Source organism: Chelon labrosus (genome assembly GCF_963514085.1).
Source record: "Chelon labrosus genome assembly, chromosome: 20".
Taxonomy (NCBI): domain Eukaryota; kingdom Metazoa; phylum Chordata; class Actinopteri; order Mugiliformes; family Mugilidae; genus Chelon; species Chelon labrosus.
Window position 1 is genome coordinate 15225173 of NC_140353.1, and position 19679 is coordinate 15244851.

Sequence of the window (19679 nt, forward strand, 5' to 3'; positions counted from 1 at the left end):
AACAGGAGTGTTTATCCACCTGAAAGCTACAGATAAGAGACTGAAAAGGGTGTAGATCAGTCATTCAAAGTGTTTTACTTCTTCTGGCAAGAAGCATGTGTCAGTTTAGAGACTTCCCCTTTGAACAATAGGACTACTAATGGCTATTAGTCTGCTAACAGCTATGTGTTTACATTCCCCCATAAATGGCTGTAGGACCAAAGAGAACACGCCTTATATAGGCAAAATCCATGAGTGCAGCATTTCAGCTTGTATCATACCTAAACAGAGGACAAGGCCAAGATATAATCACTGTAAATGTATTTTTTTCTAACACGAAATTCCTGAGGCTATGACCATACGTGAAAGAGAAAGCAGGATTATATAAGTGCTTCGGTCGTGCAAGCAGACCTTGTTAGACAAACAGTATCTGTGTGTGTGTGTGAGTGACAGCCTGAAAGCATCCTTATGTCAGCTCGCATTGCAAAAATAGACATGCACGCCTCTGCAGCTAGTTTCAGCCAAAGAGCTGCTGAACAGTGGGTTCACACGGGCCGAGGAGCAGGGTGAGCTGCAGCCTGACATGACAATCGATCGGGTGCAGCCGGGACTGCCGAACACGCCAGGGCGAAACAGACACAGAGATGATTTGTTTGAAATGATGCTACATGATGCATGTGTTGGAGAAATTGGATTTAAAAAGTAAATAGAGTTCATGGCATTTTCTGCCAAAAAGCTTTACTCACTCCAAAACGTCAATAGTCAGATGCCAGCCCTCGTTCGTCTTCAAGAACAGCACTGAGTGGGAGGATGGTGTCTGTGTGGGGCCATCCAGGTTGAAGCTGTGATGCTAGCTTTATTTCTGGATGGCTTTTCTCAGGCACACAAGAAAGCGTACAAACAACAGCAGGAACACCACACAAACAAGTCATTACATTAGAAATACCTGGGATTAATCCTTGCAGATTCTAAGGTGTAGTCAGAACAAAGGGTCTGATGGGCAAATACAATGAGAACATTTTGCGTTCTATGGACAGTATAAAGATGGACGGCGGAACTGCTCCTCAAAAGTGAAGCCAAAGCAAGTAGAGCTCCCCCTAGTGACTGGCTGCAGTATAGGTCATAAGCTGCACCTCCTCCATGTTAACGGATGGGACTTGAACTGAACTAAAACACTAAAATACTTGTAAAATAATTTTTTTTCCAAGGATGGTTTGTCATTTTAAGAAATAAATATAATGTTAATGCAAACACAGGTGTCAACTTTTTGGATAAGTTTCGTTTTAGACAGTTATTTGACGCTTCAGAAACATGTGGGACTGTGAAAGTTGTAATAGTCCAACATTTCCTTGTAACTGGTGGAGTTAGAGCAAAGTGCACAATTAACTAAACAAAAACGCGAGTAAGTCTGGAGGAAGTGTGGTCGGGTCATCAATGTCGCGGCTCTGCGTGGCTCCACTCTCGGACTGTACTGCGCAAACTCTAGCTCCAAACTTGCAAGATGGCACAGCCCGTATCCCCGGGAAAATAGCGTCAGTTTGGCCAGTGCAAGGGAGTGGGGATGCATTGTCCATATTTATATACAGTCTACGGTTCTAACCCATAGGGCCATTCTGAGTGGAGTTTGCATGTTCTCTCTGAGGATTTTCTCCATGTGCTCCAGCTTCCTCTCACAGTTTAAAAGCTTGTGGTTCTAGATAGGCTGTAGGTGTGCAGGTGAGTGTCTAGGGTGTACACCGCCTTTTATCTAGTGCCAGCTGGGCTTCATTCCCCTATAACCCTCTAAAGCATTAGTGGTTATACAGTAAGTCATGGATGGGTGAGAGCCACACTGTGCTGCTCTCTGCAGCGCAAACTCATTCTCTGACACAGAGAAGGACTATCCTCTGGAAACTTAAGACCGTAAAGCCAAATGAGACAACTTTCACTTTTAAGGAACATCCCAAGGCAAGCAGCTGCTGGAGTTGTGTCATCTCCAAATATCACACTGCTCATTCACATCAGCGTCCTCTAAGAGCTGCAGTCCGCTCTACTTGTGAACATTAAGTATAAACAGTTGAGTAAGATGTTTGATAGATTTATGGTCCTACTGAATATCTGCATGTCATGCAAGAGATTCAAAGTAAAGCACTGGAGCTGAACTCTGATAACTGAGTTGCTGTTTAAAGTTGTATGAAAAACAGTCTCCTTCATTGGTTATGTTTACATGGACATTTTTTCAACCCAATAAAAATCATTTTGATTTGAGATTCCAAAATAAGTGTTTACACGGACACGAAACAAAAGGATTTGAAAATATATCCTGTATGTATTTATGTGTTACCCACAAAGCCGGTCAAAATACAACTTTTCGTGTGTTGTGTGCTTCTGCCTGACAAACTGATGTTTACTAACCTGGCTTAATCAGTTCCCAAGGACACGTTCCAGACCACCTTTCCCTCACAAAAATTCTGGCGGGCAAAAGGCTGACTTCCATGCTAGACATTTGCCCCACATGGGATGGGCTTCATGTGTAGAAAGAATGTATTCCTTTCAACCAGAGAACATTTCCACCATCCCGCTCAGTCTGATTGAAAATCATTTCAGTTTGGGGAAGTTTATTTAAGGTGGTTACATTTTTGTCCTGACTGGTCTATTCTGATTCTTAGAGGATTACTAGTGTCCATGTAAACACAGCCATTGAATCTATTCCAATCTGAAGTCAGCCTGACAGCGTTATGCAGTAAAGGACATAAACATCATTTGAGTATTGTGGAGTTGAATTTGATTAACACAAGATTCAATTGAGTGCAGAGGTATTTTTTCACAGTACTGATGGAAAAAGACTCCATAATAAAATCCAAATAGCGTGTTACCAGAGTCGGTAGGATTTCAGAGCTTTGTGATGATTGAAATGTTAATGCAACTGTAAAAAGTAAAAAGGCTTGCAAATGGGGTGCGTGGTAAATAAAGCACAAAAGCCCAACATACGGCCACCCAAACACACTTAATTCACACTTTGCTCCCACTTCAGCACTAACAGACTGAAGTATTTATGCTCCTATTTATTTCTGTTATTGCGAATTATTTTTATAGCAATCATCAGATATTCTGTTCCTACCCCTTCTGAGACTGTATAATTAGAGTATGGTTGCCTTTAATTGAAGATAATTTTTCTTTCCTTTACAGTGAAGACGTTATAGTGAGACTTCAGCAGGGCTCTAGGACAGAGGATGAACATCTAAGGATACTGTTTCACTGTTGCAGTGATAAGCTCATCCACATAACTTGAGCAGTGAAGGGGGCTAACCCGACCACTCGCTGACCCAGTCTCATTTTCAGGATACCAAAATGCACCGAGCTGCTCAAGCGGAACATATGGAGGTGCAAAAAAGAGGGAATCACGGAACATTATCCGCCCAATTACCCAATGAGAAGAGCAACCCGCTGGTAGTATCCATACTGCACGTAACGCTCAGTGTGCCTGTGGCTGAACCGCCGGGCCCACTCAGCCCCGATCCGAACGGCTCAGCCTCCCCACCTGCAGGGATCCCAGCCAGGGACAGTCTGTCTCGAGGGGAGGCAGAGACAAAACAGCTCATAAATATGTGAGTCAGTGAAAAGCATGGAGGAGAAACAGGAACATTCTGTTTTGTATCCTAAGATGAAAAAGCAACCTCGTGTCCTCTCGCGAGGCGGATTCCGAGCGCATGATTTCTGCTATCAAGAGACACAAAGCTGTCATGCTTTTCAATTTAAGTTCAATGGAGAAGGAAAAGTGCATTCAATGTTCTAGTAAACATACCAGCATTGTGCATGAGCACCTCCAGAGAATGCAAAGCAATGCTCGTCCAGCACGGCTCAGCAAGAATGAATTCATATGGTACAAACTTTACCTTTAATAACCTGGACAGAGAATGCTGAGAGAGACCTGCACAGCTGTTGCATCTTCTAACAGATGTCCTCAGGACATATTGTGGTGATTTATACTAAAGCACGTGTTTGAAGTTATACATTGCATGTTTGGAGTTATCTATGATTTTGGATTAATACTAAATAAACTGCATTATCAGAAAACAAAAAGATTTAAAATGTCCAAGATCTGGGCGTGTTCTCACAAAATTTGCATCAACACTAATTACACCAGATGCATGTTCTTTCTATAGCTTTTTAAAAGTTCAAATTATTTGTTACAACTATTTGTTATTTTGCTATCTGGGAGCAATTTCATGGACCGTCTTAAAGGTCAAGCTTTTCCTCTTTAATGCTATCGGAATAACCAGCGATTTAACTTTAATAATGTAACTTTAGTAATGAACATTTATGGTAAGCGTTCTAAAATCATTTTTTGTTTTGCTCCTTCGAGTTTCACCCTCCTCAGCGCAGATGTCAAAACCAGCCGGTGGTAATGCAGCTGCATCAGAGGGTGTTGGTCGAGACACACGTCCAAGCTAGGGGTCACACCCAAAATGTTTTATAGTGTTATTGAGTGTTTGTATTAATACCTAACATTTCGTTTGCTCTGACACACAACAGAAGAGCTATGAATATCTTCACACGAAGAGGGAAGTGTGGGACCCCAAAACATAATAGGGACAAGCAATATATGTCTACTGTATATACTATAGATGATAGATGTATAATGCAACACTGTAACGCAAACAGCTCTGGATTGAGACCTGGAGCAACGTGTAAAGACGAGTATAAAGCAAAGCATTCAGTCATCTGTCAGATAGCTTTCAGTACTTTGTCCTGGGAAGACTCTGAAAGAACAATAAACCCAGCAGCTCCTCCCGCTACATATCTGCTTCCACTTTTAACTGGTCTGCCCACCGTGTCCAAATCTTTGGTAAGTTTGCCTAAATTTTCAATGAGATGTTCTTTCTTGTCTCCTTTAATAATATTCTTGTCTCTTTTTGGACTCGAAAACGCACACGTTCTGGTCCATCGATTACATTTTTTTTTTTTTTTACTTGGAAACACTACCTCATGTCAAATTAGCTTGAAATTCAGCGGGACTCCCTTCACGACCACTGGAGAAGCTTCAGAAAACAATCAAAAAAGTGAGCTCTGTCTTTGGAGGTTTCAGCCGTGGAAGGAATTTCTCCATGTGCAAGTGATTTTATATATATATTCTTTTCAGAGGTGGATTTCCACTTTAATTTTCTGTAGAGTGACCTAAATGATGATGTTTAAATCACCCGTGCTGCACGGTCAGCAGGAAGTTTAGAAAAGTAAAGCTGACATGAGGTGACTGTAAATATAATTTAAAATGAGCATTATAAGACTAAGCGTATATTAAAATTTGCAGCAGTGCAAATGAGAAATTCATGTTGAACTGTAAATGGCAAGACTGTCCATCTTTCTTTTCTTTCGCCACTGTAACAGATTACAAGATGTATTATACTGCATGTTGTATTTCAAGGTTGATGTATGACAGCTGTGATGATCTGACCTTCGCATAAAGAAGAGTCCCGGGGCCTTGTCGTCCCATCCGTTTTAAGTGCATAAGCTTGCCCTTCAAAACAGGCTGTAATCCTTAATTCTCTGTCAAAAAATTTTAAATATTAACAATTGATATGAAATGGATACCGTCTCAATACGCTCTGGGCATATTAAAAAACACTAGAATACATTTCTGTCTTTATGAGAGGAAGCAGAAAGTTCTCACGAACCTAACAAACATTTCCTCCAAAACCAAAAAGGAAGAAGGAAATCTGGACCAAAAAAAAAAACCCAAAACAAAACATGAAATACAAAATGCCATGATACTCAGGCCACATCATTTGACAAAGTTACATGGATGACTGAGCTGAAAAATGCAGAGAGGAAGTTCAAAGTAAGAACTTTGAATGGCGTGTCTGAGGAAAATTTCAGAACAATATCCAGACTGAGTTTTTCTCAAATGTCACTTTAACGCTGTGGGTCACTGCGTTTATTTAAAGACAAATCCACTCTTTTCCCTTCTATTTTAAACCGTTGTGTAGATTATTGGACTGAGCCACGGGGGCGTGCATCCATTTTTAAGTATGGCATAGTTCTAATTTCGGACAGGAGGTGGGAAATGCGTAACGATCCATGTCCCGCCGATGTCTCAGCCTGTCTTTGATGAGCTCACGAACTCGGGGTCATCTGGAAGCCATCTCTACTTGTGCTTTCTCCCTCGTCTCATTTTAATCAGTCTGTACAGCCCCACACCTCCTCCTCCCCTCCGCGCCCCACCGCTCCCTGGGGAAGCCGGAGTTCAGTGGCCGAGCTGCGCGCACGCCAGGTCGGCATGGCACGCAAGCTCATCCCCGCTCTGCTCCCCTAGCACGCACAAACTCTACGGGATTAGAAACAAAAACCCCTATACAGTACATAATGCATGGCTCCTGTCCTGGGTGCCACGTTAAGTGAAGATTTATCACGCAGCCTGCGCGCATGTGAACGTAAGTGCAACTGTTCAGTCTGGAGGGAAGAAATATAGGCACCATAGGATTATCCAACAAGTTACCATGTTAATAATAGATGAACTTCAGGTCTGTCTGCAGCAGCCTGCTTTTATGGTATGTGGCCTTACTGAACTTTCTTATGATATAATAGCACTTTTCTACTAACTTTTTCATTTTTTATTTGTAAAAAAGGAAGAAAAAATGAACAGTTAATCTGTGTACCGCAGAGGTTTGAAAATCTGCAGGTTGTTTAAATGCAAATGTTGCAAAAGAACATCATTTAGCACAATTTAAACACTCACACAGATGCTTTTCTCTCGTATTAAATTACTGCGTGCCACGTTGGAAGCACACTTCAATCCGAGTGTCTACAATTACTGCATTCTTTTCAACGTTAATATTACTCCTTTGATTAATTGTGAAGGACCCTGCCATATTAGGAGTGTGAAGACAAAAAAAAAAAAAAAAAAAAAAAACACGGGGCAGTGTGGGTGGCCACTGGGTTGAATCAAACCCTCAACCCTGGATGCTGCTCTAACTACACGACCACATGAAAGGGCTGCACATGTAAGAAAATATTGTGCTAAGGTTAAAAAAAAATAAAAAAATCATACTTCTGGTAAATCTGCGTTTTCCTGGTTTTAACCGCAGACTTAAATGATTTCAAGAAAAGTATTTTCAAAAAGTCTTCTCTCTTTAGTGTCTTTAGTGGGCTGCTTGGTATCGCCTCAAGTGGCTCATCTCAGGGCACAACAGAGGGTCTTACGCAACGGAAATGCTGTACATGTATAAAGATAACCTCTCCTGTTTTAATTAATTTTATTCCAAATCTAAACGAATAAACGACACAGGAACCACTGTGATTGTTTGAACTGTGAAATCTTTTTTTTTTTTCTGGCAAATTATACAAACAGGGAAGTCTTAATATAATAATTCAATCAGGCTCTGTGTGCCTGATCTTCAATGTGCTGTATGTGGTGGAATGTGTAGCACAATAAACACAGAATGGTCATGGTATAAACATGTTTCATTTTCCGCACGGTATCAAACATAGATTCGAATCACAATTAAATCTAGGCACGGGCTAAGAGTTTTCTAATTTGTCCTTTTCCCAGTTTGCACTGGATGTTGAATTAAATGTAAATTATTGTCATGTACTGCAGTCATATGCCGCAGTTTTACTCAAAGAGTAGGTGGGGTAGGTTTTTGTCATTCAGACGACAACATTTTCATTTATTAAAGCCATTTTGAACAAAATTTTAGCAAATATTTGCCCGTCCCAGCAGACATGGAGCCATCCTCTTACCAGAGGAATAATATAAATTCAGCTTTGCTGTTTTTTAGCACTTCATTGGTCTTGATTAAATCCCAAGGGAGAGACTTTATAGATGCTAAATGCTCCGATGCGCTCACTTTGTCCTGGCCAGTCAGCGTACATTGAGTGTTTCAGCACTGTTTTCTGAAAACAGCAGCCTGCAGTATCAACAAATGAGGGTAATGAGAAAGATTGAACCAATATATTAAAATGAACTGTTTTAAAACCAAAACAACTGGCTAAAAGTTGCTAAAATGCTCAAAAGAGCTGGGTTTGTAAATGCAAGCAACTCCTTTCTCATGGCCATCTGATGGGTTGTTAAATTAAAAATACTTCCTTATATCATACAGTATATTCAGACTGGTAGTCTCTCAGACAAACCACCATGACATTATATTATTTTCACTTTTTACCATAGCCAACAGAGATAAAAGATGAATACTGGACTCAAAAGATGAACTCATAGCGCAGCATTGAAATATGTCTTTTTCTGTGTAGGATATGGCTACAATACCACATTAACCACCGGACCACTTGGTATCTCGCGGCTCAAGTTTCCTCGTCTGTTCTCAGGCTTTTAACGCACAAACAACAATCAGCTCAGACAGTGATAATTTTTCCAAGTATCTCCCTTTCCTCGTATTGCGGTTTGGCGAGAGAAAACGCACGCATTTCAGACATCACCATCTCCAACTAGCAATGTTCGGTGGTTCCCTCGCGGCCGCGTGAGATGGCGCTGGCCCAGAGGATGTTTTTATTGTTCTGTTTACTGGTTTTGTCGGGGTTGTTTTTGGCTGCGTGCTTTTTTTTTTTTGGTCTTGGCTCACCTTTATTCTGTCATGCCCCAATTCTTCACTCGAATTCCTGCATTCATTCTGCTCTTCCCTTTCCTAAGTCCCACCAGCTCCCCAACTGCCTGTTGGACCCCTGGCTTTCCTCTCCCCCGCGGCCTCACCCCCCCTCCAAAAAACCCCTAACTCCCCCCTTCCCTCTTCCTTCCTCCCTGTCGGTGCTGTGCGTGACAGTAGCTCACTGAGAAGTGGAAATGAGACTAGTAAACAATGATTAGCTCCAGAGACGGGGCAGCCTGGTCTACCATTGGTCCTGTCTCCACACAGTGGGCGCCCACCCGCCAGCACATGACATGCAGCGGCATAAAGACCCCATCCCCGCCTCCGCCCCACGGCCTCAAACTCGATTCTGACTGCCCCCACCACGCCTTCAGTCAGAGTCATCGCAGGGTCAGGGCCAACCTTTCACAGCCAGGTTACAAGGGGTAATCACAGGCAAACACGGCAGCCACACGCAAAACGCACACATGACACCCCCTCTCCCTCCCCCCCGGGCTGTCTACCCCTCCCGTGCACATACACACAAACTGCACCCCGCCCTCCACCCTGCCACCCAAGCACCCCCTTCCTCAGCCACAAACCTGGCTCTAATTAACGTGATGGGGATGCGAGTGGCCACATGTGCTTGAGGATCAGGCAAGGGGGAGAAGGAGGTAGTAGTGGTGGTGGTGTTGGTGGAGGTGGTGCTGGTGGCGGCGGCGGTGGGAGGGGGGGATTCCCCCTATAGGAACAGCGGAGAAAAGAAACAGTCATCCCCAGTGCAGCCAGTGTATTCGAAGACATTGCTATGTCTCTGGTTAACCGAGGAATCATTCTGGAGGCTTTGGTGCGCAGCCACACCGCATTTCTCAAGACAAACAGCTCTCGGGCAGAGCTCTGAAGGCTCTCCACATCTGTGGAAGACTGTTTAAGGGCCGCTATTGTGAAAGAATGACACACAGCGCAGACACACTCGCATGACTTTTATTGTTACCTTTCTGCTCATTTTCACAATTTAACCACTCTGTGCTTAAAAGGCAAGTTATTGGTTCAATTGTTTTGCATTACAGTCGAGTGTTTGGTTGGACTGTGAACAATAAAAAACAAAGCAGGGAACTGTTTGCTTTGCAGATGCCGTCACATAATCTATGACACATCTGCTTTATGGTACATGCTTCGTATTCTATTTGGCTAAAGAGAAATGTGTGCTGCATGACTTGTACAAGTGTGTATAACAATAAATGATATTTTTTTTATGAAGAATTATGAAGACAAAGAGTCCTAATAATGTACCCATAACCCATCCCATTGAATATAATGTGCTCATTTAAAAAAAATGTTTATTAGATATCAATAACCTCCCCGTTCCCCACCGCCCATCCTCCTCCCCTCCTCTCCTGCTGATAATGACTGCCTCCGCTTGCTGCAGAGAAGTTTCTGTCCCTCTGACTTAGCGCCTTGCCTCGGAAATGTTTTAGTACCTTCAATTAGGGTCATTACCTCCCTGCAAAAATAAACTTCACAGTTGGCGGGAAAACAAGGAGCGAGTCTTGTCTTCCGCACGGAAAGGGAAAAGGGCTTTGCCTCTAGACACGACACCCATTTGAATAGGTTAAAAAGATATCTCACAATTAATCTCTACACGTGTGAAAAATCTGTGGAAAACACTGACAAAAAAGTTAAATATTTCCATGATTTGGTCTCATTTTTTGACTTTGAAATAACTCCTAATGGGGGACAGATTAAGTTTGCTGTGCTATGATAATAACCTGGAGTCTAATGCACAATTTATTTGTTGGAGAAAACAAAAGAAACATATTGTAGTAGTTTCAGGTATTGATATTTAATGACTTGTCTTCATTGAAGTGAACTCTTTCAGTCACAATATTCTGCCATATTCATATTCTAAGAAATAAAGAAAGAAATGTATAGTCTATATATGTGTCTGCTATCTGAGCAGTGATTGTTTCTTTTTAAATTCATGTGTTGCAAGAGTGACATTTCACGCTCTTTTAGTTCTTTCTGAAGAGTTTAACAATAAAGAAAACGACATATAAAGTTAGATATAAAATGCGTTTGGATTAGTTTTCAGAGTGGTGCGCAACTTTCTCTCCACCTCATCTTTGAGAGCAAATGGTGACAAACTACCAAAATCATTCTTTGTGAACACGTTGGACAAAGAGTCAGGGGGAACTGCAGTAAACTAAAAACTCTCACTTTTACAATTAACAAATTATAGAGCAGGCGTATATTCAAGCGCGTCATTACAGGACCGTTGCAGCGCACAGATGGTTCACTTCAGCAACTTTACTGACAGAGAATGTGTTAAACTAAACTCCGGAGCCATGCGCACTATGTTATTAGTAATTAACAGAAAAAATAAACGAAACCAGATGCGCGAAATGAAAAATAAATTACGCTTGAACTTTTTCTTTTCTGGCCAAAGCGCGCCAGCTGGATCTGCTGCAGCCAGGAATAAAAATCATGCTAAACAGAAACAGTTTAAAAAGTTGCAAGTTCTTCCAGTCCTCCCATTATAAAAAGAAATGGACTCAAAGCGGCTCCTGCTCAACCGGTCACCAGTTGCTTTTTGCTTTTTTATTTATTTATTTATTTTTTAAAGACGCTGCTCGCTCACCGTGTCCCTCGACGCTCTCATGTGCGCGCCTCCAAGAGCGACCGGCAGCAAGGAGAGATAATGTAGTGGGGTCTGCAGGGCTACCACAATGGGAGGAGTATGAAAGTTATCCTGAGCCCTGCCCACCAACTGCAAAACATATAAGACGCTGCAGTGAAGCAAAAAGCAGACACTTATATCTGGATGAAAAGACTGACTAATGACAAAAAATAAAATATTGCTATCACAATGACCTCACTGGCATTTGAATAACACCTATCTCATCTGCTATGGATATCCAAGAGATTTGTTATTAGATTTTATCTTTCCAAATATTGAACCACTCAAAAGAGTGTTGAAAAGTTTAGATTTTTTATTTTTATTTTTATTTTTTTGAAGAACAAGTGCGCAGCTTGTCACGATGGCCCTGGACAAGGAGTTTGGTGTGAAGAGCAGCAGTATCATCAGAGATTGGAGTGGACAGGTCCATCCTGCTCTGGTCGCCTCCTTCGTTTTCCTCTTCTGTCTGGAAGCCTGTCTGTGGGTCAGGAGCCTCAGGCACAAGAGAAGGCTGCCGGGACCCTTCGCCTGGCCCGTGGTGGGCAACGCCATGCAGCTGGGCCAGATGCCTCACATCACCTTCGCCAGGCTGGCCAAAAAATACGGCAACGTGTATCAGATACGACTGGGCTGCAGTGATGTTGTGGTTCTGAATGGAGACAAAGCGATACGTCAGGCTCTGATACAGCACAGCACAGAGTTTGCAGGCAGACCGAACTTTGTCTCTTTCCAGATGATCTCTGGAGGCAGGAGTATGACATTTACTAACTACAGCAAGCAGTGGAAAGCACACAGGAAAATTGCCCAGTCGAGCCTCAGAGCATTTTCCTCCGCAAACAGTCAGACCAAAAAAAACTTTGAGCAGCATGTTACGGCTGAGGCCATGGAGCTAGTGCAGGTATTTCTGCGCCAGAGCGCTGATGGGCGTTTTTTTGACCCTGCTCATGAATTTACAGTAGCTGCTGCTAACATCATGTGTGCTCTCTGCTTTGGGATGAGATATGGACACGACGACCTAGAGTTCAGGACCTTGTTAAAAAGAGTGCATAAGTTTGGAGAGACAGTAGGGGCAGGTAGCTTGGTAGATGTCATGCCCTGGCTTCAGTCCTTCCCTAACCCAGTCCGCAGTGTCTATGAAGACTTCAAAAACCTCAACGAGGAGTTTTTTGGCTTTGTAAAAGACAAAGTGGCGCAGCACAGAGAGTCTTTCAACCCTGAAGTGACCCGGGACATGAGTGACGCCATCATCAATGTGATTGAGCACGGAGAAGACAGCGGACTCACCAAAGAGTTTGTTGAAGCCACTGTCACAGATCTGATCGGAGCGGGTCAAGACACAATGTCAACTGTCATGCAGTGGATTGTCCTGCTCCTGGTCAAATACCCAGACTTGCAAGCCAAACTGCAGGAGCTCATAGACAAAGTCGTGGGCCAAGACAGACTGCCGTCAATTGAAGACAGAAGCAGCCTGGCATACCTGGACTCTTTCATATACGAGACCATGCGCTTCACCAGCTTCGTCCCCGTGACCATCCCACACTCCACAACCGCTGACGTCACTATCGACGGCCTCCACATCCCCAAAGACACGGTGGTCTTCATCAATCAGTGGTCTGTCAACCATGACCCTCTGAAGTGGAAGGACCCACACATGTTTGACCCCTCGCGCTTCCTCGATGAAAACGGGGCCCTCGACAAAGACAAAATAAACAATGTGATGATTTTCTCAACAGGTAAAAGACGCTGCATCGGTAACCAGATCGCTAAGGTGCAGGTGTTTTTATTCACAGCAGTCTTGCTGCACCAGTGCAGCTTTGAGAGCAACCCCTCTGTGCCCCTCACTCTTGACTGCTCCTATGGGCTTGTGCTGAAGCCCCTTAGATTTTGTGTCAGCACCAAGCTCAGGGGAAAGCTGCTTGGCTTAGTGTCCCCAGCATGAACAGCATGCCCCTATAATGTGACTCCAGTAAAAAAAAAAACTTTTCTACCAATTACGTTTGACAGTGAGTATCAATATGGCTGCACTAAATAATATTAAGAGTTTCATATTTAACAAGGATATTTAATAACTATGTTAGCATGGTCTGTGCTTGAATTATTGTTGGTGCAGGGCTGGGAATATGATTTCATAAATGTTAGCTGCAAATAAAACGCAAGCTTGTCGGAAAGGTATTACATTTCTGCTTCACAAAATACTCTATACTTGATCAAATTTTGTACATAATGTAGTGTGCTTGTTTTACATCCACTATAGAGCATACATATGTATAGTGTGTGTGCAGAAACTAGCTACAAACTTAAACTGTTATAAGTGTATATGAAATGCTTGTGAATGTTATCATGTCACTTGATGACTTGTTGTTCTCAATTGTAATGTGTAAAAATATATTTAACCTTTACCAGATAAAGCAGTTACAAAATGCTTTATTATAATTTTGTATGTCAGGTATGATAATAAATTTATTTAAATTTAATCGGTTACACTATCTACTGTACTCAGCATATGAATACAACAAGCGAGGCGTGTTGATCAAAGGAGGACAAAAAATGGCATGTTTATAGAGCCGGGAAGCGAGAACGAACAAAGTCTTTCATCAAGGAGCGTCCATCACGTTTCAAAGGATGAGGAGGAGACGTCACTGTGGCCTGTGAACGCTCCACAAACTTTATGTATCCAGGGTTCAGTTTTACTGTACAAGCACTGCAGCTACCCATGCCAAATACACGCCTCACCACTACAACGAAACACATGTGCGGCGAATTTCTTTCACTCGTGAGGCATTCTCAAAAACACGTTTGTTTACAGAAACTTTTTCAAAGCTACGTGGATGTCACTGCACTCTCTCTAAGCCTCTGTATTCAGGAACTGATATTGTAATGCCCAAGGGACGTGTTTTTTCTGTCTGTGTCAGGGAAGATAAAATGGGCCTTGAATGTTAAAGCGTTCATTCTGTGATTCCTGCTCTAACATTCAAGGCCTACTGAGGCTTTTATATAATGGAAAATAAGCTGTATCTGAAATGAATAAAATGAATTGTCAAATGTTCAGTGTGTGCCGTTTAATTGTCAATCTAGCCCCAAGCTGATCTAGGTGTATATTCCTGGATTTATCAGTCTCAGAGCATTTTTAGCCACTGTTAACACTGTCAGATAAACAGTGCGACTTTGCACATTGTTTAGATGGTTGTCTTTTCTCATTGTTCCATAAATAGAAACCTCTGGAATATTTAACTTGTGGCTGAGCATCGCTAAAACACAAGCTGATGCTTTTTTAAGTTCTTCTTTTGTTGCAAAAGCACCCACATAAGCAGATTTATAGCTAAAGTCCTCTGTTCCGAACTCTGTTTAAAAATATTTTTGATGAAGCCACAACCCACAGCTACACTTCAGACTTTGCTTAAAGGTTTATTATTCCTACAATAACACTATATATGCAGTATGGAGCATAATGAATTGTGCCATTTATATCTGTTCACTGTTTAGAGTTTGAAATCCACAGCTTGCATGGTAATATCCCAGAGCCTTTTACCCAGTATGGTTATAATAAACAGCTTAGTTGTAAATAACAAAAAAACAAATCATGTTTAAAATGGCCTTGGAAAGCATAAGAAAATGCAAACAGCAACGTCATCCATCCCCAGAGGAAAAAACAATCCGCCTCATTATTCATTACTCACCTCATATGCCGCCACTTTAAAACTCCATCAAGTTTTAAAACAAAATTCTACTCAAATAAATTAATATTAGATATTTTTTGACATATATCTTTCATGCCACACGTGGAACGCGGAGTTGTTTATCTTTTAAATGTGTCGTTCTAATCTCTCTAACATTTTTTGGCAGCGAAACTGTAAATCTGTAGTTCTTGGCTGCATGGCAGATTAAGTAGCTGCTCTCCTTTTCCGTCATCATCCTACAAGGGACGCTGCTGGAAGGAGGCCTGAGTGGGAATAGGACTAAGGTCTGCAGGCTGTGGTCAAAATGGGAGGGGAGAGATAATAAAAAACCTGAGTCGCTGTCCCCTCCCACCATAGAGATACATATAAGTGAAGTGTTAAGGCTTGAATCTGCATTCCTCTAAAGTGGTCATCTGAAGACGTGCCGCACCACTGCTAACCGCTCAACCTGATCGAGCCCTCTCACCAGCTTCTAAGGGGGGAAGAGTGAGACAGCATGTAGGCACTGCTTGGAGATCTTTTTTGGCTATTCCAATTGTAAAAGAGAACCAGAGGACATCATTTTTATATATTTAAAGACATATAAAGAGGAAGCACTTGAAATGGTTTCCTATTTTAAGTGAAAACTGCATTTGACACAGCGGACGACAGACAAACTACAGGACAAAACAATGGCTCAAATGGATCCAGAGTTTAATGTGAAGAGCAGCAGCATCATCAAGGAATGGAGTGGACAGGTCCATCCCGCTCTGGTCGCCTCTTTTCTTTTCCTCTTCTGTCTGGAAGCCTGTCTGTGGGTCCGGAGCCTCAGGCTTAAAAGAAGGCTGCCGGGACCCTTCGCCTGGCCCGTGGTGGGCAACGCCTTGCAGCTGGGCCAGATGCCTCACATCACCTTCGCCAAGCTGGCCAGAAAATATGGCAACGTGTATCAGATACGACTGGGCTGCAGTGACATTGTGGTTCTGAATGGATACAAGGTGATACGTCAGGCCCTGATACAACACAGCACAGAGTTTGCAGGCAGACCAAACTTTGTCTCTTTTCAGTCTGTCTCAGGAGGGAAAAGCATGACTTTCACAAATTACAGCAAACAGTGGAGGATGCACAGGAAAATTGCTCAAACAACAATCAGGGCATTCTCATCTGCCAACAGCCAAACAAAAAAAGCTTTTGAGCAGCAAATCGTGGCAGAAGCCACAGAGCTAGTTGAGATTATCCTTCAACTCAGTGCTCAGGGCCAATATTTCAACCCTGCTCATGAGCTGACAGTAGCTGCCGCTAACGTGATTTGTGCCTTGTGCTTTGGAAAACGTTATGGACATGATGACGTTGAGTTTAGAGCCTTGCTGCACAGGGTGGATCAGTTTGGACAGACAATAGGGGCTGGCAGCTTGGTAGATGTGATGCCATGGCTCCAGTCTTTTCCCAATCCTGTCCGTAGTGTCTTCAAGAATTTCAAATACTTGAATCACGAATTCTTTGTATTTGTCAAGAGCAAAGTGGAGGAGCACAGAGAGACCTTTGATCCAGAGGTAACAAGAGATATGAGCGATGCTTTCATCGGTGTCATCAACCAGGATGACAACGGCAACGAGCTCACCAAAGGATACACAGAGGCGACGGTGTCAGATCTGATCGGAGCAGGTCTGGATACCATCTCCACTGCTCTTCACTGGATTGTCCTGCTGTTGGCTAAACACCCTGAAATTCAAACCAAACTCCATGAGCTCATTGACAAGGTGGTCGGGCCAAACAGGCTGCCATCACTTGAGGACAGAAGCAGCCTGGCGTACCTGGACGCTTTCATCTACGAGACCATGCGCTTCACCAGCTTCGTCCCAGTCACCATCCCACACTCCACGACCTCAGACGTCACAGTCAGTGGTCTCCACATCCCCAAAGACACTGTGGTCTTCATCAATCAGTGGTCCGTCAATCACGACCCCCTCATGTGGAAGGACCCGCACATCTTTGACCCCTCGCGCTTCATAGATGAGCATGGCTCCCTAGACAAGGATCTCACCAACAATGTTATGATCTTCTCAGCAGGGAAGAGAAGATGTATCGGGGACCAGATTGCCAAAGTTGAGGTATTTTTGTTCAGTGCAATTCTACTCCACCAATGTAGCTTTGAAAAATGCCCAAATGAAGACTTCTCTTTAAACTGCTCTTATGGTTTAACACTGAAGCCTTTAGATTACAAGATCACAGTCAAACTCAGGGGAGAATTACTTAAAAACCAGTGAAAAGCTGTTAGATTGAAAAGAATAACAAACCATGTGTTAAAAAATGAAGCATTCACATCTTGTATCCCAAAAAATACTTCTGTCATGAGTTTTAATTAATCACAGAAACGCAAATGATAAGCTTTATCACTTCAGTTGACATTTTAAAATTGTGACCAGATCGTTGTTTCTCTCAGAATCAAAATATCAGTGCATTTAAAATAACTGCATTGTAAATGGCATCAGTGAGGCAGCCTAAACATAGAATGTAATAAAAGCTTTGATGCGGTTCCTGAAAAACCACAGTTCATAGTAAACCTTAAGTGTGTATTGTTATTTAAGTGAGGGTATTTAGTGGGTGTCGCGTTGAATTGCAATATAAACTGGTGGCGATGAATAAAGTCTTGAGTTTTTTATTTTTTTCCGCTGACGGGGGGAGAACCATGTGCCAGCTGTGTGGTCTCAACTTCACAATCGCTCACACTCATTTATGTGTGTATGTACTGAACGTTTTCATGTTAGAGCTTAAATACAAATGCAGCGCACAAGTCATGTACATTCATACTCTTAAATGAAGCATAATATCGATGTATTCTGATGCTTACTCATGTAATGTGTTTAAAAGCCACTCATTTTATTCTTGGTTATCCTGTCTTCTTCATTTAGCACACATAATGCATCCCTGTGCAACATGATTTTGACATACCACATTGTCAAAGTAGTAAGCTGTAGTAGCCTAGAACTGTTAAGTTGTGCTTTCATAATGAAAAGAGTCCAGTGTGGTGCGTTCTGTGCTCTATAATAAACAATTTGAACTGACTTGTATCTGATTTTGTGATGTGTGTTTGCAGCAGTCGAGGCGTTGAGGATCGCGGGGGCCAGAGAGGTCAAAAAAGACAATAATAGACTGTGATGTCTGGTCTCGGTGTTGTTGTGAAAGATTAATATGGGGCCTGCATGCAGGAAGTGACTTAGTAAATCCGTACGGTGAGCAGCAACAAGCTGCACTCATCAATATTTAACGCGGGCCACGCTGTACTTTTGACTGGTGTGAACAAATAAGTCAGCGTATCTCTTATTTTCCCAGACACTGACGTGCCTGTTATCTCTTCAGCTGACATCATTGGTTACAATTTTGGTTTGACTAAACTATTTCGCTTAAGTACTGGTTTGACATCCAAAGAGGTTTAATACTCTTAAATTTAACCAAAAATATTTAAGTGGACAAAAAAGTGTGCAGAAAGATGATACACACAACTAACACCACTTTATTCTGTGATTTTAAGCTTGAGAACGACTTAATTAGTTAAATCTGGCTACTTGCTCAGTCATTTTTCTACGGGTTCTTGCTCATATTTCTCAATGAAGGACTTAAACTCAGTACTTTTTCCTCTACTGTCTGCAAGTTGTCAGATTGTTATGAAAAGTCGTACCAAAGCGATGATTGCCAAGCGTCTTTCAGGACGACCAAATGCTGTTTACTGACTTCCAGCCTGATATGAACCGCTTGTGTTTGCAGTGATTACTGACAAGGTAATTAAGCTTTTCATTATTTTCTCCTGCCTGTATGCCGGGATTTAGAGTGACCATCACATAAGTGACTTGTAACTATTCCAATAAACGCCAGCAGCAGCAGCAGCAGCCCTCTTAAAAGTTTTCCTCCTGCCTGACTTCCTTATTTTAAGAAAACCAGAACCACCCCATGCTCAACATTTATCCTTGCTGTAAGTATGGTACATAAATATTAGTTTAAGTGCAGGTTAGCAGCCTATAATTTTTTATCCCTCTTCCTTTTATCTCCCCTTCCGCGTCCCGTGGGAGCATTGCCTCAGTGAGGCTACCTGCGTACTTGCAGAAGCAGCACTGTGGCTAAACTTGTTTTCACTTAGGTTAATACGGAGCAGGCTGAAGACATTCTGTACTGTTACGGGCTCTCTTTCCCCCTCCATCTCTCTCTTTGCTCCGGCACCGCAAGGACCCCAGAGGAAGGAATGGGCTGCCTGACCTCCCCCGTTTCCATCACTGCTTCCCAAAACATCCATGAAATGTGTCCAGCTGAAAGACTCCCTTTCACCCCGAGTCACCCTCTCTCCGCTAAGCACACCCCACAGCCCGCGACCTGCCGAGTTTCACTCCTAAAAGGAAAACAAAAAACTGTACAGGCTGACAGTTTTTCGGCTCTGAGGTTATTCGCATTCTGCACGTACACAGAGCCACAGAGTGACCTCCCACAAGGTTTGCCTCGCTACCAGCAGATCCAGCTCAGCACTCTATCCAGAAAAAAAAACCTCTCTCCTCTCTGCTAGAGGTTTGACATGCAAATCACAGTCACTGTTTGGTAACTGTCACAGTGAGGTAAGATTACTTGGAAGCAAATAAATCCAGAAAATCTCCTGTCTTGTTCATTGCCATCATCTGCTGAAACACAGCAGATCATTGTGTGTGAGGACTGGCTAGTGAAGGCCTTCTTCTTTCCTATGACGCCGTCCTCAACACCAGCACACTGACCACAGCTACGTTCTCAATTCAAAATGCTGTGGACAAATGAAATGACTGTAATGTG

The 19679-nt window shown here is 42.6% G+C and overlaps 3 protein-coding genes across 4 annotated transcripts in view; 2 read left to right on the top strand and 1 right to left on the bottom strand.

Moving 5' to 3' along the window:
* The first annotated feature begins 10867 nt into the window (after nt 1-10867).
* Nucleotides 10868-14307, top strand: cyp1c1 (cytochrome P450, family 1, subfamily C, polypeptide 1). Its single transcript, XM_084569827.1, has one exon. It carries the CDS (start codon nt 11576-11578, stop codon nt 13151-13153), a length of 1578 nt encoding a protein of 525 aa, XP_084425953.1. The 5' UTR covers nt 10868-11575; the 3' UTR covers nt 13154-14307.
* dnajc17 (DnaJ (Hsp40) homolog, subfamily C, member 17) overlaps nt 11751-19679 on the bottom strand; it is a 64752-nt gene continuing 56823 nt past the window's right edge. The window contains exon 13 of one of the 2 annotated variants that reach the window (XR_014699674.1): nt 11751-11863. The gene's annotated coding sequence lies outside the window, so the exon portion shown is untranslated. The remainder of the gene's footprint in view (nt 11864-19679) is intronic. The other variant, XR_014699675.1, reaches the window with a different exon arrangement.
* On the top strand, nt 15012-18152 carry LOC311505979 (cytochrome P450 1B1-like). Its single transcript, XM_084569828.1, has one exon. It carries the CDS (start codon nt 15563-15565, stop codon nt 17135-17137), a length of 1575 nt encoding a protein of 524 aa, XP_084425954.1. The 5' UTR covers nt 15012-15562; the 3' UTR covers nt 17138-18152.